Source organism: Poecilia mexicana, unplaced genomic scaffold (genome assembly GCF_051168715.1).
Source record: "Poecilia mexicana isolate PSO_F unplaced genomic scaffold, ASM5116871v1 scaffold_2, whole genome shotgun sequence".
Classification (NCBI taxonomy): domain Eukaryota; kingdom Metazoa; phylum Chordata; class Actinopteri; order Cyprinodontiformes; family Poeciliidae; genus Poecilia; species Poecilia mexicana.
The window spans coordinates 37,368,081-37,383,607 of record NW_028263371.1 but is presented as its reverse complement, the minus strand read 5'-3'; the positions used below and the strand labels follow the sequence as shown (position 1 = coordinate 37,383,607).

Sequence of the window (15,527 nt, the reverse complement as noted above, 5' to 3'; positions counted from 1 at the left end):
AATGACTAGAAAACTACTCTCCCTGATTTGGTATAAGTATCTAAAAAAATTTTTAGCAACATTTATATAATTTTGTATTTATAAACAGTCAGTTGAGAAAATATAAAAGTTGGTTTACATCAGTATGGCCCTACACAACTGCAAAGAATAGAGAAAAACAGGAATTGTACTGCAGTAATCAATCTTTTGAGGCCAATTTGTGATTTAGTAAAGCCTCTGATTCAGGCTGATTTCTCTTTTGGAAATATTGTGCAAAACATCAAGATGTTTTTTGTGGCGTTGAGGTGTCATTAATTATTCATTTAGACAGTGTTTAAGTGTTTAAAAAAAACAACACAAAGTGATTATGAAATTTATATTTTGCATCTTACTTTAGCAGTTTCCCACCATCACAAAGACAACAGTACCCTGATTGGTCGTTTCAAAAACTGGGACGGGGGTAATGCAACAATAGCTTCTTGAGGTCCTTTTCAGAAACAAAGCAAAATAATGAAATTGTTTAAGTTAAAATGCATGTTTATACTATAAACGTCAAAACATGTCAAATAGAAGAATCTCGTCCGGGACGGAAACTGAGGCACTGCTTCTCCCCTGGAAGGATTCTCCTTCCTTAAATAACATCTTTTGTTACAATAGTTTTTCTTTTCTTTCCCTTAATAATTTTTTAATCACGTCAATATTTTTAATATAAATGGTCTTAACTGAGAGTTAACTCATTAACTGAGTTCTGAGGATTATTTGCCCTCCTACATCTATCACTCTCTCCTAAATGGCTACTGTAGCTGTCTGTTGTTTACTTGCATCGCTCTGATTGGCTTAAGTCTTGCGTCTCCTGATCTCTCATTGGACAGTTCAATAAGGCAATATGGGCGGTGCATATGCTTAAATCTTTCATGGTCCAAAGCATTATTCTCCATAAATAATGGAGAATAATGGTAAGAGAGCGGATCTCTCTTACCTAGCCTTTTGTTTAAACTCTTTCAACCTGGTAGTTTAGTCTGTAGCTTGAGATTGATGAATGTAACCAAATAATACTGGAAGCCATGCCTACATGGAGGCTGACGAAAGTGCCAGGAGGCTTGTGTGCACTTTTGCTGATCCTGCATCTTTGCTTTCAAACCATGCTGCGAGTTCTGCTGCTGGATCTCGCCTGCGTGGACGACGCGTTCCTCTCCCTTCCTTCTCGAAAGCGTGGGGCGGCTGTGTAGGAGGGAAGAGGTGGGAGGCACCGGGGGGGGAGGCGGGGAATGCGAATGCTTACGGCTGATGGCCAAGAGATCTGGAGAAGCTTCAGAGCAGCTCTCTTTATGGACCGCACCGGCTGTCTGAGGAGATAAGGAGCAGCACAACAAAGCAGCGGTGCTGTCAGCAGGCATTTGGATTTGTTTTTTATGCCACACGGGGAAAACAATATGTATGTTTTATTTGTTTTTGCTTCTTTGAGCTGTGCTTTAAAAGGACGTGTGATAGAGGGTTCCTCAACGACGAGCCCTCTATCTGGACCAATCTGATCGCTGCTGCTTTGTGTTGAACATTGTTCTCTGTTTTTGTTGCAGCTTGTCATCGACAGACGTGGGTTTCATCTTGGTGATCGATCGCAGGCAGGACCGATGGGCGGCTGTCAAGGGGACTCTGCTTCGTATTGCGGTGAGTTTGTCTTTGTGTCTGAGCGTCTGCAGAAACGGTAAGAAATGGATATTTAACCGTCTGAGAAAGAGATCCGCACAATGACACACTTCACTCCCAGGGGTGGAAGGTATCTGTTATGTCACAGAGAGTTTGTAGGAGAACGATCGTGTTTCCGCCACAGTTTCACCTCAAATATCACTTCCACCCTGGAGGGTCAGCAGGAGTGTGATCACTTCCTTCAATGGGCTCCTGTTGCAGCCATGATGTGCTTCCAAAGCTGCAGGCGAAATTCATCCACATTGCTACAACTTTATTTTAACTTTATTTTTAGTGTTTATTGAAGAGAATTGCAATATTTACATGGACACTGGAGAGTATACATTTTAAATAAATCTGATAATATTAGTTATTATTAACATTTGTCCATTTGTGTCCACTGTCTGCACTGAGCTTTTTCTCTAAATGAGAAAACCGTAGCAACCCTAAACTAAAGATATAAATTACTCTGAATGTTGTGCAACTTTCCCTTCAGCATCACAGCCAATCGCTGGATGTTTCTACTAATAAAAAAAATAAAAAATCTCACACAATTCACTGTTTGGCTTAACTCTTTGTTCTCACGTATCAGCTTCTTATAAAGCCAGCATTTGTTTTGGTATAAACAACGAACTGTTGATTAGCAGTGTGGTTTAAAACTCTAATGACAGGGAGCAGCTTTGTGTTTATGAACACAGTGAAGCTTTTATTACTCCCCCGACGTATCACAGACCCGTCCTGCTAAAAACAAAACCGGCAAAGAAAAAAGGATTAAAACCTGTGCTAATTTAATTTTAAGAAGCTGCTTTCTTCATGCTTCGTGTTGAGCCGATCTTCAGGTCAGTGAATCACACATTGGGTTAAAAAAAAAAAAAAAAGGATTAAATGCGCTATAAGGAGAATCAGAGTTGAATGCCCCCACCCACTGTTTATGGACCCGTGGCAGACTCGCTCAGTCATTTTCAATTTTATTAAGCCATTATTAATCCCACAGGGCAGATTTATACAGGTTGGAAGACTTTAATAGAGGGCCTTCAGTCAGCCCTGCAACAATGTCCTGCTTCAGATGATTCAGCTGAGCTGCTAAATGCGAGATGATGAAAGCTGGAGAGGTTCTTCAGCCTCTCTGTGCTTGTGAGGATCTGTGTGAGGTAATGAGCTTTTTCTCCTGCTGACAAAATTATCTTTTAAGGGCTTCGGTTTCTCATCTGTGCATGTAGACATGTTTGTTTCATACAGACCTCACAGTAATGCGTTTATGGACTGGTTTCAATTAGGCCTTCAGTTGCGCTGCTGGTCCCCGATGTTCATCATTAAGCTAGCTCTTCTTGGAGGTTTGTTTGTTTGTGTCTTGCTTTTGTCTGCCACCGAACAAAGAACCAAGAGCTACGAAGCTGTGACCGTTGGAGAGGGCAGCGATCGGACCCAAGCAGCACGGCTACACGCTGCTTGGGTGTAGCCGTGCTGCACCCAAGCAGCACGGCTGCTTGGGTGCAGCCTCTTATTGCCAACAATAAGAATGGCAATAAGAGGCCATTCTTATTGCAGATCCATAGAGAAAAAAGTTCTTAGATTGAAAAGCGTCAACACACTCCAAGAAATCATGTACATTTTTCTGTTCGTCAAAAAAGTCTAATTATGTATTTTTGGTTGCTTTGAAGGTACTAGTATGGGTATTTCTTTAGTTAAAATTTTAAACCTAAAGTAAACGTCTGATAAAAATGAACTTATGTTGCACGTTAATTATATCTACTAAAGATATGGTTCTTTTGCTAAATAGATTTCATTAAAATAAAATAAAAAAAACCTTGACAGACTTGCTTGACATGCCAATTATTCAGTAAAATGTCCGACACCGCCATTAATCATAAACACTCTGAGAGAGAGGCCATTCTTTGTTCTGCTGCAAAGTAATTTAAAAACATTTGCATATCCCACAGTCTGTACTCTTCATCCGTGAACATCCACTTTCTGTGCCTTCATCATCCTCCCTCCAGCCCCCCGGCAAGGACGAACCCTGAGTTGATTTATTAATTCAGCCACGAGAGGTTTTCCCATGAGGTTCATATCAACAACGAATTTGCCGTCACGTCTGCTTAGGTCAGCGTTTCCAGCCCGTTCAAGTACGGGGGCCAATCTGCCGAGCCGTGCTTTTAGGTCATTGGCTAATTAGGGCCACTTTAACGGAAGCACAGCCTCAGGAAGGGAGACGAGCGTCTGGCCTTCGCTGCCATCCAGCCGCTTCCACAGCAGTCTGTCACTGGGAGTCAGTCGTGACATTTTAATTGGTGTTTTTACTTGGTTCACTGGCTTAGCTGAGTGGAAACACAGCATGATGAATATGTTTTATTTGAATGTGCTGAAAACATTTAGAGAAACAGGTTTTTTTTATCCATAAAGAGTTGGGTTTGTAATGAGAATATTATGAGGCTTTTTTAAATTTATTTTACAAATTATAAGAAGGGAACAAAGATTGGATGAAAAACATTAAATGTCTGAGTCACATGTGTCAAACTCAAGGCCCGGGGGCCAAATCTGGCCCACCGTAGCTTTTTATGTGGCCCACTAGACTCCAAATTACATCAATAAGTCCTGCCAGTTTTTTGCAAATCTGCAAAATTTACACAAAATCAACAGATCTCCACATTTTTTTTCTGATTTTACTGCAGATTTCTCTCAAAATTGGTCAGAAACATTAATCGAGTTTAACTGACTGCTGCCTCAGCTGTACTTGATGTCAAGTTATAGTTCGTAATTGATATGATGAGTAATTAAAAAGTCACATTTAACATCATGCAGTAGCGCAAATATCGTACAATTTCCTTACAAACATTTCTGAACTGGCACTACAAAATCTCAAATTTTGATTGCAAAAAAACACTAAAACAATCACAAAATCCTGAAGGAAGAGCTATTTATTGATATTTTAACAGTTTAATTGGTTTTTATCAATATATTCTGGCACAACCGGCCCTTTAAGAACATTCAGATTTTTGATATGGCCCAAGTTTGACACTGCTGGTCTAAGCAGATATGAAAAGATACTTAAGTTACATTCCTCACCCCTCCCTTCATATCGCTCCATGTTGAAGCTCTGAGAAATAGTTTCAAATAGTAGCTAAAACAGAGACAGGAAGAAAGTGATTGCAGAGGCAGCAGCATCTATTCTGAAAATAGATGTGTTGGTGGAGGTGGATTATGTCTGCACTGTTATACAAGTACAGGAAAAAAACAGAGTTTTGTGTTATCAATTATATAAAGATAAATATATGAAAAGTATTATAATGTTTCTATGTCATAATCCACAGTCAAAAAAGAAAGAAAGAGAGAAAAAAAATGTATGAAGAAAAAATTATGTTTTACATTTCGAACATCTTCTGTTTCTTTAATTTGCCGCATCAAAACTTTTTTTCTTTCCAACTCATGAAGAAATAAATGCACATTTAGCATAGTTAGCTGATCCAGGCTTCTTAAGCTGGATTTAATTTTGATGCAAAGCACAGAACTGATAATCATAACTGTTTTGTTTGTGCCACAGATTATAACCAACGCTTTAAAAGTGTTGTTTTTGGTGCATGAACGCTCTGTCCTCATAACTCTTAAGTGATTAAAGATTTTTGATGTTTTTATTGTCAATAAGAACTTGTTCTTAATAGCTTACCTGGTTCAATAAAGTGATCCAATTTAATCTTGAAGTCATAAAAGCATCATTGGAAACAAAATTCAGCCTTTATATGTCTCGTGATTTGTGAAAATTGTCAAAACTGCTGAAATTATCCTGAAATTTCAGTAGAATCTTCTGTAAATGATAATTTTAATCTGATTCAGATCTAACAATGTAATTTCAGGGCTCCTTCCCCGGGAACCTCCAGCTGGTCCTGGTTCTGCGGCCCACCACCCTGCTGCAGAGGACGCTCTCAGACATCCTCTTTAAGTTCAACAAGGATGAGTTCAAGATGAAGGTGCCGGTGGGTGTAGCCAGTTTTTCCAGTCACCGAATGCTCCGAGTTCTGTGTGTACTTAGTCTTTTCTACATGACTTTTAACAGTAAAACCACAAATGAGAGCTAACATTTGATTTATGCAGACTTTTGAAAAAGTCTCTACTGTCCAAAAAGAAAAAAAAAAAAAAGAATAAAACAGGAGTAAATGTATCAATATTCTGGAAAGACCTTTACAATTATCTGTAATAAGCTGGAGCAGAAAAAGTCCAGAATTACTGGATGAATTGATGAGTTTAAAATGTACGACTTTGGACACAGAAACAAGGGCATGTTTTACAAAAAAACTAAACACAGCTGAACTAATCTCATACAAGCCTGTTGCTCTACTTTCCGTTTTGAGCTGTAATTAAATCACTTCCTATTCCAGACGTGAATGAAACAGTAGATTTGACACAGATATTTGTGAGCTAGATATTCATGTAACACGACGAGGCCGGTGTTTTCACATCGGTGTGTGTGTGTGTGTGTGATGGGATACTTTCTCCTCAGGTGATCATGCTGAGCTCTGTGAGTGAGCTGCACTCCTACATCGACCGCACCCAGCTGACGCGGGAACTCGGAGGAATGCAGGACTACTGCCACGAGAAGTGGATCTCGCATCGAACTGTATGAAAACACTCACAGCCGTAACGCTCTCAATGTCCATGACAAACAAAAGAATAGAGTGCTGCATACGAGTATGCATAAACACAAGGATGGTGATGACATACTTCAGAGTTGATTTACTCATAGGCTCAAGCAAATAAAAAGGTTTTCGTCAGTGAAATCAGAAAAAAAAAAAAAAAAAAAAAAAGACGATGAGAATCTACGCTGAAACTCCCGATTACTTGCTCCAGGCCATTGAGGGATTTGCACTGATGGTGAAGAGAACAGCGCAGACCCTGCAGTCATTTGGGACGGAGCTGGCAGAAACCGAACTCCCAAATGAAATTCAGACGACGACCGTCCTGCTTAGCACACACACCAGCAAGAGGGACAAAATGAAGGTATCCCGCTTTCTAACACACACGTCGTCTCCTGCTCCCCCGTTTACTCTGGCTGATAAATGCTGTCCCGTGTCTCTGTGTTTATCCAGGAGGACATACTGGTTGCTCTGGACCAAGGCAGCAGGCTGCTGGAGAGCATCAATGAACCTGTAATGAGAGACCCTGACCACAACATGAACCAGGACGAACTGGAAAACCTTGCAACAGTTCAAAGGTCAGACACACTCCTAGCTTAGCCACCAAAATCCAAACCCAGTTTGGACAGTTTCTTGCAAAAAAGATTCAAACAAGTAGAAAATGAAGTAAAAGTTAGAATGTAACTATTCACGCTATTCATGTCCTTAAAAATCAAGTGAGAAGAATTGTAACATAAACATGTCATTGTAATATAATGTTTCGTACTGAAAAAAGCAGACCCAAACAATAAATTAACTTTAAAAAGTTATTTTATTCCAATCTTTTTTTTTTTTTTATGTGGGTCAAATATGTTGCAGATTTGTTACCTGCATAGTTATTAACATTTATTTGTGTTCATTTAGATGACGAGGGTTTACATCTCATGGGAGACTGAAATGTAGTTTCTTGCTAATTAGAATATCACATTAAATTCAAGAAAAAGGGTTTGATCCTGCAGGGCTCCACATTTTGTTTTACTGACCAGAACTTAAAATTTGACTGGAGCTACAGTCTGCCTCAGTGGGGCCCTCTGGTGGTCAGTCTCAAGAATGCAAGTTAAAGATACACAAACATCTCAAATCGGCTATGTCTATCTTTCATATTACATTTATCCTGTTTTGGTGTTAAAAATCGTTTTCACTGATTAAATACGTTATGTTATGAAGTGACTAATTTACAGATTAAAGACAGTAGAGTAAACATGTTGATGGGTATTTTCCTCGAACCTTCATTAAAAGAACCACAGACAACATATATGAATTTTATGACCAAGCTTTTGCAAAAGGAGAAGTCTCAGCAAACTGCTCCTCCGAGCCGTTCACTGAGCGTTCTGAAGACCTTTGGTTACAGCTTGTCTTTTATTATCAAGCAAAAAGAAGGAGTTTAGGTAAGGAAGACAGCAGAGACAAAATACGACTGCACACAGACAGTTTCTAAAATAGGGAGTATTCCGGTTGATAAGGAGGCACCTGTGGAAACATAATTTAAGGTCTGGGAAACACACAGATAACTGTTTCACATGAAGACGAACAGGTAGATGTGGCCTCCATCAGTTTATACACACAGAAGGAAGAGAACACTTTAAACTGAAAATCACAATAATACTGAATGTTAATTAACTATTGATTAACATTAGACTGAATATGAACTAAAGTAATAACAAAATGATGATACCAAAAAATCTCTAACACATGTATTTTTCTTTTTATGTCAAATTTGATTTGTTTGCTTTTATCAGGAGATATGAGAGCAGATCATTTTCTCCTATCAGCAGGTTTGATCTCCAGATAACCTGCATATTCAGATATAGACAAGGACTATCACACAAAAAAATGCAAGCCCATTATATTTTCTATTTAATCATATTTTTTCTCCAATTATCAATTGACTGCTTTAATTATTCAGACTGCTGTCTCAGCTGGACGAGACGGAAAGGGCTTTTGACGAGTTCTGGGTGAGGCATCAGACCAAACTGGAGCAGTGTTTGCAACTGCGACACTTTGAGCACAACTACAGAGAGGTGAGCTGACCAAGCTCTTTTAGTAAACCTAATCCTTTTTTTTTTTTTTTTTTAACACGATGACTGAAACGACGGCGTTTTGTTGCAGGTCAGAGGTCTGCTCGACAACCTGTCGGAGAAGCTGGTGACCTTCTCCGAGGTCGGGATCAGCCCCGCTCACGCCGACCACATCTTCTGTGAGCTCACCTCCTTTGAAGAGCGAGTCTGTGTGAGTCACTAAATGTCCAACAGTTTGTTTAACCAGTGCATGTGGGAACCGTGTTGCGTTTCATTTTTTTATCGACACTGACTGCTTAATGTTGCGAAAATTATGTTTTGTTTTGTTTTAAGCTCACCGTCTGCTATTGCTGACGAGACATTTATGTCCTTTATTGGAACACAAAATTAACAAATTACATTTAGCCTCTCTAGTGCTTTAACAGGACAACTTTATATGATTAATGTCTTTATTAGGCAGGCCTGACGGTGTACCAGCTCACTCCCGGAGCTTTAGCATCAGATATGGGGCACTTCAAATATTCTATCTTATTTTGCATCCAAATTCTCCTTTGTTGTTTCTGTTTTGCACACCTAGAGATTGCAGTGCTGATTGTTATCCATATATATTGTGCAGCTCTATTTAAACTTTTTTTTTTTGAATAAATACATATTGTATCTTAACATAAACGTTGGCATACATTGTAAAACCTTCTTATTACATTTTAAATGTTCTCGATCCGATGTTTTTGTTTGCTCAGCCTCTTCATTCTAAAACATTAATAATTGAGGCAAAAAAAATACTCCTTACTTAAATGGTAAATGACATCCAGCTACAAACAACATAATAAAGAATCTGTTTTGTCATTTGTTATTATAAGAACTGTCACAAATGCAGTTTTTGCCACATTCATCTAGTTGAATCTATAAACCATGACAGAAATAACACTGTTTGACACATTTCAGCATTTTAGTATTTTAGCATTGCAACATGACTCGTAAGGAGTTACTATGTGACAATTTGGCAAATCATAGAAAATCAGCTGAAGGCTGATGCAGCTCTCTGGTTGTATACCTGAAAGATAATGTCCATTTACAGTAGTTTTTTCACAACATGCTGCCTTGGTCAGATACCAGAACTGGACTTAAATTAAAGATAAAGAAGCGAAAGTCAAAAGTTCAGTTGATCATCCTCGGTTTGCCATGTTTGAGTACCACCTTGGTGACGCTAAAATGCTATTTTATTCATCAAACAGTGTTATTTAAGGTGTTTTCATTGGTTTAACGACAAAAATATTTAAAAAGTTGTTTGAACTTTCTGGAATTAAGAGTTAGAGATTATTTAAACTTTGTCAAAGTCCTGCATTACTTTCTTTTCCCTCAAACAAACTTGCTGTAAGCTTGTAAGAAACTCGTAATTGGAATTCAGTCCGTCGTGAATTGGGCCGACGTGCTCTCTTTGCTGTCCTGCAGGAGGTTCTGAACAGAGCCTCGGCGCTGTCTCGTGAGGGCGACGAGCTCATCCAGAAGTCCCACTACGCCGAGGACTCCATCCAGCCCAAATGCAGCGAGCTGAGAGCCGTCAGCGAGAGCCTGAGCTGCAGCCTCAGCACCAAGAAGGACTACCTGCTGAGAGCCATGGAGCTGCACCGTCGGCTGGAGAGGGTGAGAAAACGCACAAACACCCGAGTCCGAGCGCCTTCGGTCTGTTACCGCTCTGCAGTTTCTCCCCTGCTTGTCTGCCCCGTCTAGGCATCCAAATGGGTCGACGATGGCATCTACCTGCTGGCCTCTCAGCCAGTAGACAAGTGCCAGTCCCACGAGGGGGCCGAGCTGGCCTTGCAGGAGTTGGAGCGTTACCTAGACAACGCTGGTCAGAATCAGCTGACTGAGCTCGACGCCATCTGGAAGGAGTACGAGGAAGTGCTGAGCCAGCAGTTCAGGGTTAGAAAACCAGGCATTTAAATGTCACAGGAATATTATAACAGCTAGACGCAGTTAAGCTAAACAATGTGACTCCATTGTCGTCGTGTGTCTAACGTCAGAGAGCGGTGAGGTCGCACTTCATGGGCTCACGGCTGCATCGCTGCTTATGGGCTGACCAGCAGATGAAAACTACACCCGTCGATTGAAATGTTACTCAAACGGCATTGGATTTTTTTTTTTTTTTTTGGCGTGGCAGGAGCAAGTGGAGAAAGTTTACCAAAAGCAAACGTCCATGCAGGAGATGTTTGACAAGCGGAAGATCAGCCTCAAGAAGCTGGCAGCCAAACAAACCAGGCCGGTGCAGCCAGTGGCTCCCAGACCAGAAGCCTTCATCAAATCACCGCTCAGCTCTCCCGGTGAGCCGCCACACTGCATCAGTCCGACTTCACGCTTCACTGCTCAATTAACTATTTCATTTCTGCAAGAATTAAAAAGTGCATTTTTTTAAGTAATTAAAACTCTCCATGCTGGGCTGCAATTTTCTACTTTTTAACCTTTATTTAACCAGGAAAACTTATTGGGATTAATAATCTTTTGTACAGATGTTCACTAATTGATCAAAAATAGTACCTACACCCATGCATATAAAATGAATCAATCAACCAGCCATTGTGGTAGACAAGTAGTATGTGAAATAGCGCTGAAAGCTAAATGAAAAGGTAAAAGGCATTGAGATCAAATTAAAATCTCAATAAAATGAAATAAATAAAATATATTCTGAAATAAAAAGAAATAAGTTAGAAACATTCACAAAGAAATTACAAAATAAAAACATTAGGAGACCTTAGAAATTTAACAAAAAAAAATAACGTCATAAATGTTCGTATCCATGTTTAAGTAGAAATTACAGCCTCCAGGCTTGGCAGACGTGTTTTTCTTTACTTTCCTCTTGGGTTTAGTCAGGTTGGATAAGCAGCGCTGGTGGATTTTCCCAGATATTTTAAATTGAATTTATGTCAACAAAATAATCCACACAGCCTCCCGAGTTTAGTAAAATATAGCTTAGTAGCTTTTCTGCCGTTTGTAGGCAGCAGTGCTGAATTTTTAATGGTTTGACATTTTTCAAATAAATGTCTAATAGCAACCGAATGTGTTGCACCAGATCTTGTACCAAATTGTGTCATCCAATGAAATGTTCATTTTAATAAACAGATTTGTTTTTTTACACATTTATTTTTATTAATGTTAACACTTTCTTTTTATCACACAGCGCACAAAGCACACCTGGAAAAAAATTCGGAGTCCAAACTCGGCTGTGAAAAAGTAAGCGACCCGGTGCCGCTGCTGGTGCTGCTGCTGCTGCTTCATTCGCCTGCTGACGTGCGAAACGTTCCCACGTCTTCTGAACCGTTTCATCGCTTTTTGCTTTCCAGAAGAACGGCCAGCTGCAGAATGAAGACGGTGGCAGCAGACACGCGTCCCAGTCGGAGGAGGAGGAGAACCTGGCGGTGCTCCGGCGGTGAGAGTTCAGCTCTTTTCATCTTTAATCAAATCACGCAGCAGATGTCCTCGGTGGAAAAACCATTATCTCATTATCTGCTATCAGTGGAGTCGCTTTCGTTTGAGCTCTGTTTCCGCTTGTTTGTCCTGTCTGCAGACATGTAATGAACGAGCTGCTGGAGACCGAGAGGGCCTATGTGGAGGAGCTGCTCTGTGTGCTGCAGGTGTTTGTCTAAACCAAGGGGAACTTCCTCGGTTTTTTTTTTTTATTCGTGTTGTGGTTTTATTGTGTGCTTTATTTATTCTTGGTGTGATTACAGGGTTATGCCTCTGAGATGGACAATCCAGCCATGTCTCACCTCATCCCTGCGCCTTTGCAGAACAAAAAGGAGGTTCTGTTTGGCAACATGCCAGAGATTTACCATTTTCACAAAAGGTAGATGAGCACCACCCGTCTGCAACACCGTGTTATGTTTTTATACTCGCGTGTGTCTTCTGTGCGTTTAATAATTTAAAAACAAATGTTGTGCTGCAGAACCTTTCTGAGGGAGTTGGAGCTTTACACAGACTGCCCAGAGTTAGTGGGAAGATGCTTTTTGGAGAGGGTAAGTTAAATCAAAAATTATCTGAATGCGATTTTTTTTTTTTATCATGCACATTTAATTCTGTATTTTTTATTATTTCCTCAGATGACTGACCTGCAGATCTACGAGAAGTACTGTCACAATAAACCTCGGTCTGAGAGCCTCTGGAGGCAGTGCTCAGACTGCGCCTTCTTCCAGGTAAATTTAACCTCACCTCCCGCTGCACAAACCAGAACCGCTCATGACCCATCCGGTAACGCCTTTTTTTTACACGTTTCCTTCTTTCAGGAATGTCAGAAGAAGCTTGAACACAAGCTGGGTTTAGATTCATATCTGCTGAAGCCAGTTCAGAGAATAACCAAATATCAGCTGCTGCTGAAAGTAAGGCTGTGTTTTTGTCTCTTTGGAAACGGACGCGCGTCTCTGTGTCGCAGCTCTGAGCTCGTGCGTTTCTGACTGCAGGAAATGCTGAAGTACAGTAAGGGCTGCGATGGAGCAGATGACCTGCAGGAGGCGCTGACCTCCATCCTGGGCATCCTCAAGGCCGTCAACGACTCCATGCACCTCATCGCCATCACAGGGTTTGAGGTGAAATAACTTAACAGTTAGCCGTGTTAAGCATTTAGTCGGGGGTGTCCAAACTTTTTACAAAATGAGCCAAAATCGTCAACTCAAACGTACACACTCAGATTTTTTTTCTTTTTCTTTTTTGTTTGTGGAGGAATGGAATGTGTAAATTATTGTAGGTGCAAAACTTCATAACATCACATGTTCTCCTCGTTCAAGGAAAGGCAATAAGGAGATTGTCTCTATTCCCAGCAATGAAAGCATCATTAAGGTTGTTCTTTATTTGAAAAAGTTTTAATAATGTAAGTAAACGCAGATTTGGTGTACTAACGTCTGCTAAAGTGGATAAGTTCATAGATGTGTTTGTATAATATGAAATTAAAGGAAAAGGAGGAAGCTTCACTATTAAAAGATGAATACTTTATTTTGTATCTAACTTTTTTTGTGAGAAGATTTTATTTTGTGAATCAGAGTTTAGTCCTAATTGTGGGGGGGGGGGGGGGGAGCCTCCATCTGCATCAATCTCCTGGTGGGACAGATTTGTTTCAGTCGGGACACAAAATCAGTCCAGGGTCAGCAAACGGCCCCCAGACCGCCCTTTGGTCACCCTTGAATGAAATGATTATCTCTAAGGATATGCTGTGTACATTGTAGATCATTTGTGTCTTCCTTCCTTTCTTTCTCAGGGTAATATGAGTGAACTAGGAAAGCTCCTCATGCAGGGCTCATTCAGTGTTTGGACTGAGCACAAGAAAGGTCACGCCAAAGTTAAAGACCTGGCTCGTTTCAAGCCCATGCAGAGACACCTGTTCCTCCACGAGAAGGCTCTGCTCTTCTGCAAGAGGAGGGAGGAGAACGGAGAGGGCTACGAGAAGGCTCCCTCGTACAGCTTCAAACAGTCACTTAGTGTGAGTTGCTCCTCCAAACCGTGCATATGTCTCGTCTGTTTCAGTGATCGATTATTGTGGGTTTATGTGAACCTTCCACACAGATGAATGCAGTGGGGTTCACTGAGAATGCAAAGGGAGACAACAAGAAGTTTGAAATCTGGTCCAGCTCCAGAGAGGAGGTTTATATTGTTCAGGTGAGTAAATGAATCCTCCGTTGAGATCTGCTTGCATGAAGCAGTTTCTAGTTGAATTCAATTTGTGGTGTTTTTTCAGGCGCCAACTGCTGAGGTAAAAACCACATGGGTGAATGAGATCAGGAAGGTTCTCACAACCCAACTGGAGGCCTGCAGAGGTGCAGCTAGAACGCTGTTACGACATTCAATATTTGTTCAGAAACACAAGCACTCAAACCTGTAAATCTCCTGAACGTCTGCTGTTTTTATTCCTTTGTGTTGTCTTTCAGAAGCCAGCCAGCAGAGGGCGCCAGACCAAGTGTTTCAGTTTCCCCCGCTGCCAACCGGAACTGTGAGTCTCAGGTAAGTTTTGTTCCCGTCCATCGCATTTATTCTCTTTCTTAATTTAATGCACATTAAATGAATGGACTCAAATCTTCAGTTCTCCAGCAGTTTTTAATATTTATCCAGCTTTGTTTTACTGGGTCCAGTTCGTTTAATCTCTGAAAGCTTTTCTGGTGTTATGAAGCTTCTCTTAACAAATTACGGTGGTTTTTAGTTTTTACTCTCTCTCTATGCCGTTTAAGTGCACCCGTTGCTGTGGCAACCGCTCGCTCCTCGAGCCGAGCACAGATTACGTTTAAAACATTCAGTCCATTACGATATTAGGTTTGCAGGCTTGATAGCGGTTGCCATCAGCGGTGGTTGATTAGTTAATTTTAAACTCCTGTTCTGCTCGTTATTTTGGAAATGGAACCGAAACGCACAGAATTGTGCAACACCTTGTTGAAACAATAATTACTGAGATTATTATTTTTGTTGGGTCATTAATTTGAACACGTTTTGTTGACTTTTTTTGTTGTTGTTCTTTAATAAAGTTACGAACGTTTTGATAAGCCAATCAGAGGAGGGCGTGCGGGTCTCAGCCTCCTGGCGGCGTTCAGTTTGTCACCTAATGCCGAGATCGACTCAAAACCTTCCGACGTTTTGCACCGCTGCTCTAACAAAGCACGAAGAGTTCAGAAACAATATGAAATGAGAAAAAAGTTATTTATTAACTGATTAAGTCGTGTTTTAGATTGTTCTTGAAAAACTAATCAGTCACGGCTAATTAGTGGGTGCAACACAGCTGCACAGTTGAACCCATTGATTTTTTTTACTGCAGACAGCCGCTCCCCTCTCTTGCAAATACTGCAAATCTTCTAGGGGTATGCAGTACCCTACCGTACCCCTTTACTTTCACCCCTGCTCTTAACGTTCCCTAAGGCAATTTCCTTCCAAAAAAAAATATGACAAAGATAAAAGTGGATTTTTTTTTCCTTTAGCTTAATGTTGCCAAACAAATTTTTCTTCTGAGCTTCAAAGGTCAACTCGGAGACTTTTCTTCTTTCTACCTTCAGTCCTTTTAAGACGAGTCAGAAGGTTAAAAAGGGAGAGGAGAAGAAGGCCGAGCCGTGCAGCCCTGACGTCATCTCTACTTGTTCACCAAAGCTCACTGTGAAAGGTGAGTCAGGAAACCAATGAAATACACTTCCTGTTTAGAATATTCTCTCCTAACAGA

The 15,527-nt window shown here is 40.5% G+C and overlaps 1 protein-coding gene across 3 annotated transcripts in view; it reads left to right on the top strand.

Annotated features, from left to right (window-relative positions):
• The window catches only part of mcf2lb (mcf.2 cell line derived transforming sequence-like b), a 30,072-nt gene that overhangs the window by 10,566 nt on the left and 3,979 nt on the right, over positions 1–15,527 (top strand). For all 3 annotated transcript variants that reach the window (XM_014988247.2, XM_014988245.2, XM_014988249.2), the window contains exons 4-26: positions 1,557–1,647; positions 5,514–5,633; positions 6,158–6,274; positions 6,505–6,654; positions 6,744–6,868; positions 8,236–8,350; positions 8,439–8,558; positions 9,800–9,991; positions 10,079–10,270; positions 10,509–10,668; positions 11,523–11,575; positions 11,686–11,771; positions 11,910–11,976; positions 12,073–12,188; positions 12,288–12,357; positions 12,442–12,534; positions 12,625–12,717; positions 12,799–12,924; positions 13,590–13,811; positions 13,895–13,987; positions 14,067–14,145; positions 14,257–14,329; positions 15,367–15,470. In XM_014988247.2, coding sequence (XP_014843733.2) covers positions 1,557–1,647; positions 5,514–5,633; positions 6,158–6,274; positions 6,505–6,654; positions 6,744–6,868; positions 8,236–8,350; positions 8,439–8,558; positions 9,800–9,991; positions 10,079–10,270; positions 10,509–10,668; positions 11,523–11,575; positions 11,686–11,771; positions 11,910–11,976; positions 12,073–12,188; positions 12,288–12,357; positions 12,442–12,534; positions 12,625–12,717; positions 12,799–12,924; positions 13,590–13,811; positions 13,895–13,987; positions 14,067–14,145; positions 14,257–14,329; positions 15,367–15,470 — 2,657 coding nt within the window. The remainder of the gene's footprint in view (positions 1–1,556; positions 1,648–5,513; positions 5,634–6,157; positions 6,275–6,504; positions 6,655–6,743; positions 6,869–8,235; positions 8,351–8,438; positions 8,559–9,799; positions 9,992–10,078; positions 10,271–10,508; positions 10,669–11,522; positions 11,576–11,685; positions 11,772–11,909; positions 11,977–12,072; positions 12,189–12,287; positions 12,358–12,441; positions 12,535–12,624; positions 12,718–12,798; positions 12,925–13,589; positions 13,812–13,894; positions 13,988–14,066; positions 14,146–14,256; positions 14,330–15,366; positions 15,471–15,527) is intronic.